We start from the raw sequence: 3,784 nt of genomic DNA on the forward strand, positions 1-3,784 counted from the left end.
TCGGTGAAGTTGGACGAAACAGGTTGACAAAAGACGACACTATAGTTTACAAGCCAATAAATGGTAGAATTAGAAGGACTTGATTAAACGAATGCTGCATTGGAACGACCGTGGTTTCCTGCATTTCGTTGTACATCACATTGATGTCGTGTACGCCCGCCTCGACGACCTCAACGAACGCTTCGTTTGACAATCTTGCGGTCTTTCTTCGGCATGCCAGGTAGAGTCGCCCGCTTGAGTCGGAACAGTGATTACGTGCACGCAAATTCGAGATCGAACCCAATGCCTGCAGTTCTTCCTTGAGTGTTCGACGTCAATGATTTTGTCAACGCTACGTTGCAAACGAAAAATGCAGCTTGATGTATGAGTGCGTCACGTGTTCCTAGGCGTTGGCGTGTTGCAAGAAGACTCTACTGTCTGCACTTAGCCACACATTAGTGGTTGGGGTAGGACATTTTCCACGAGAAATGCTCTGTTCAAATCCTACGTCACTGTTAGGCATCATTTCGTGAGTCCCTGTTACACTGTTGTTGCTTTCCGCTGCGCCAGCACGATATATCAACGAAATGCCACGTCCCTATCTTGCCGTCCAACCAAGACTGGGTGCTTCAATGAAGCGCGGCTGTGTGACGGCCCTAAGGAACAAAACTTAGGTTAAGAACCCCTTGCTCTTGCACATGCGCTCAGGCTCTTGCTCGCCAGATACGAGGCAGTGTTTCACGAAGTACCTCCGCACTCTTCACTTGTCAGGTTCCGCCTTCTCGCTGCCATTTTGAGTGACATTTCAAAGTTTGTATGCAAAAGAGTGAATGTATTAACCATGCAAAATATAAAAAACTTTCGGCCTTGACGTGGATATGTTACATTGCGCAGCTCTCAACACTGCGTACATCAAGGTTAAGCTCTTGGTGGGCTTATTTGTCTCGTCCAATCAGCGATGTAGATTTCAAAGCGAGGCGGAATTTATTCGAATATTTTTTGCGATCATGTTTTCCTACCTTAAACTTGCTCCACTTTTGTGGTACGGAGGTAGTACCGAGCACCAGGAAGTCAACGGCAATAAAATATTCATGTTACAAGTATAATACCTACCTTGACTAGAACCTCTAAAATTATTGACACGTTCAGAAGTCCCGATAAACCTCGTCCTTCAACTCAACGTCGAGCCATGGCCTACATCAGGTGCTCGAAAAGTCGGTGGTGCCTGCAGCAGAAAACGCATGGCAATGGTCAGCGCACTATTGATGCCTGAGAGTGCATGCCATTCATTATAACCATCACTCGCTCATTTGAAATATTTGACCACGGACCCTTGTAATGGAATACGTTGCTACTTGAAAAAGATTTCATTTCCGGTGTATTTCTCTATTTCAAAATTATTATACTGTACAGTAGTACTGCACTTGTTCCAGGGCTGTCGTGGTCGTACCTGCGTATGAAATGATCACATTTCTACCAATCCTCGTGGATGTAGCACTTCAATTCAAAAACAGCTTGAATATAAAAGCTGCGAATTCTCGTTGAGGAAATTTTATTGCCTATACAATTTCAAGAACACTTGCCAGTATCACTGGGGACATTTTTCCGTCACTCAATGTTACGTTCCGAGAAAATCCTACTCGTGAGTCCAATTTCTGAGAACTGTCCGTCTCGTTTGTCCTACGAAACATCGATCGAACTTCTTCTCAAAGTGCCATGCATCACTTGACGCTTCAACACGGCGACCACCCCAAAGACCACCACGCCGTCCAGGGCGACCTCCCCAATCACCACCACGCAATCCACGCCGACCCACTGCAATCACCGCCATGCCATTCACGTCGATCACCCAATCACTGCGACAGTTATCTCGAGACCATTGTTCAATAACTTTGTTTTTATTGTGCATTGCACAGTATTTGAATAGAACTTACGATCGCAAACAAAAGTCGTTCTACCTTTGCTGTTCACGCATAGCGAGGGGTGGGAGCACCGTTGGTATGCCATGCCATGGAGGTGTTGTGGAGGGGTACAGGTAACGTCGGAAAAATTCACCCAGTGGTACTACCTTGTTATATTGAAATTCGTATTGGAAATATATTGATTGGTGATGGTTTTTGATCGTGATTAAATTGTTCGCCATATGTGCTATTGTTGTTTGATTGGACAAAATACACCCATTTTCGACAACGATGAGATGTAACTCAGTTTTACACGACGAAATTCAATTACTGTGAAGAGTAATTACTGTGAAACGCAATTAATGTGAAACGAAATACTGCGCAAGTTAAGGGGCGTTGGGGGCACCGGGGATTGCCTTCACAAATGAACGGCGGATTAGTGAAGTTGGTATCTCTTCCCACGCTGCAATCGTGCGCTTGATCATGGCCAGGCGCTTTCTGCCGCTGTCGTGACAGGTGGCTCTTGGAGCCACTTCGAGCGCAACTTGTTCTTCAGAAGCCCCATCACACCCACATCCAATGGTTGACAGACACTTGTGGAGTTCTTGGGCAGGGACTCAAGTACACTGAATAGTTCATTTGACGCCTTGTCGTGCGAGGCTTGGGAGACATGACAATCCAAGTTGTCGGCCACAATACAGTCAACCTGATAAAAACTCGACAGAGTGGTACTCCATGTTATATGGACTTGAAGTTGTAAAAGAGTGCCTGGTACTTGTGTAGCTGTTTTGATTCGCCCAAGCAAGACAAATATATTCAAAATGACCTCTTGTCCAGCCGCTGATCGGCATCCATAAAGTCACATATACCCTGGACGACACGAATTGGTACGCTCAAGCGCCGCCATCGTTCGCCTCACACAATGCGATGCAGGCATGGCAAAGAGACCCTTCGAAGAACCACGTGCGCAAGCGGCGTCCATGTGCCACATACTCACGTTCAGCACCGCCAAGAAGCGCATGTCGGTGGTCGTGCAGCTGTCCGCGACGAGATGCCGCATCTTCACCAAGGGTGCGAGTGAGATCGTGTTGGAGCTATGCACGTCGCAGCTCCACTTGGACGGGTCCCGGCCGCGTTCTCCGCCGCCGAGGGCGACGCCGTCAACGCCAACATCATCGACAAGTACTGTACACGTCGCAGGCGTACCGCACGCTGTGCCTGACGTTCCGAGACGTGGACACATCGCCCGATGCAGTCAAGACGTGGCCCGATGAAGTTGTCGAAAGGGACCTCACGCATATCTGCATCGTTGGGATTGAAGACCCCGTGCGCGAAGAAGTGCCCGAATCGATCCGCCAGTGCAACGAAGCAGGCATTGTCGTGCGCATGGTGACTGGCGACAACATCGCGACGGCGAGGTCCATTGCGTTGAGACCACTTCCAAGCCATTCTTGACGTTTTGCGGGACCCCGTGCTACTTGGCACCAGCGATCATCCACCGAAAAACGTACTGGGGCCAGCCCGTCGACGTGTGGCCATTGTAGAGGCTTCAACTCCACGACGTTCGCAACCATACATGAACATACCAATTTCACACCGCTCGTTTTCAACACTTGCCCCTCTACCAGCAGCTAATCCTGGACCTCCTCGCTGATGCCGTCCACCCTGTCCTCTAACAGCAACTGCTCGATCACATAGAACACATGGGCCTTCCACGCAGCATCATGACGACTGCGCTAACTGAACAGTGATACAACGACTTGTCCACACTGTATAATCTGTTGCTCGCTCGAGCTGAGTCCATGTGTCGCGACGTTGCTTTCCCTGACTCGACGCCAACGGTCCATTTGTCCTCGTCCGCTCCATCCCATATTCTTGCCACGTCGTCACTCACAGATTGCACT

The 3,784-nt window shown here is 48.8% G+C and overlaps 1 protein-coding gene across 1 annotated transcript; it reads left to right on the forward strand.

Moving 5' to 3' along the window:
• Positions 1-2,860: 2,860 nt before the first annotated feature.
• Positions 2,861-3,424, forward strand: H310_11023 (hypothetical protein; the record flags this gene model as incomplete). Its single annotated transcript, XM_008877559.1, has 3 exons — positions 2,861-3,014; positions 3,064-3,269; positions 3,326-3,424. 3 exons carry the CDS (start codon positions 2,861-2,863, stop codon positions 3,422-3,424), a joined length of 459 nt encoding a protein of 152 aa, XP_008875781.1.
• Positions 3,425-3,784: the final 360 nt, after the last annotated feature.

Source organism: Aphanomyces invadans (genome assembly GCF_000520115.1).
Source record: "Aphanomyces invadans strain NJM9701 unplaced genomic scaffold supercont1.29, whole genome shotgun sequence".
NCBI classification, from domain to species: domain Eukaryota; phylum Oomycota; class Saprolegniomycetes; order Saprolegniales; family Verrucalvaceae; genus Aphanomyces; species Aphanomyces invadans.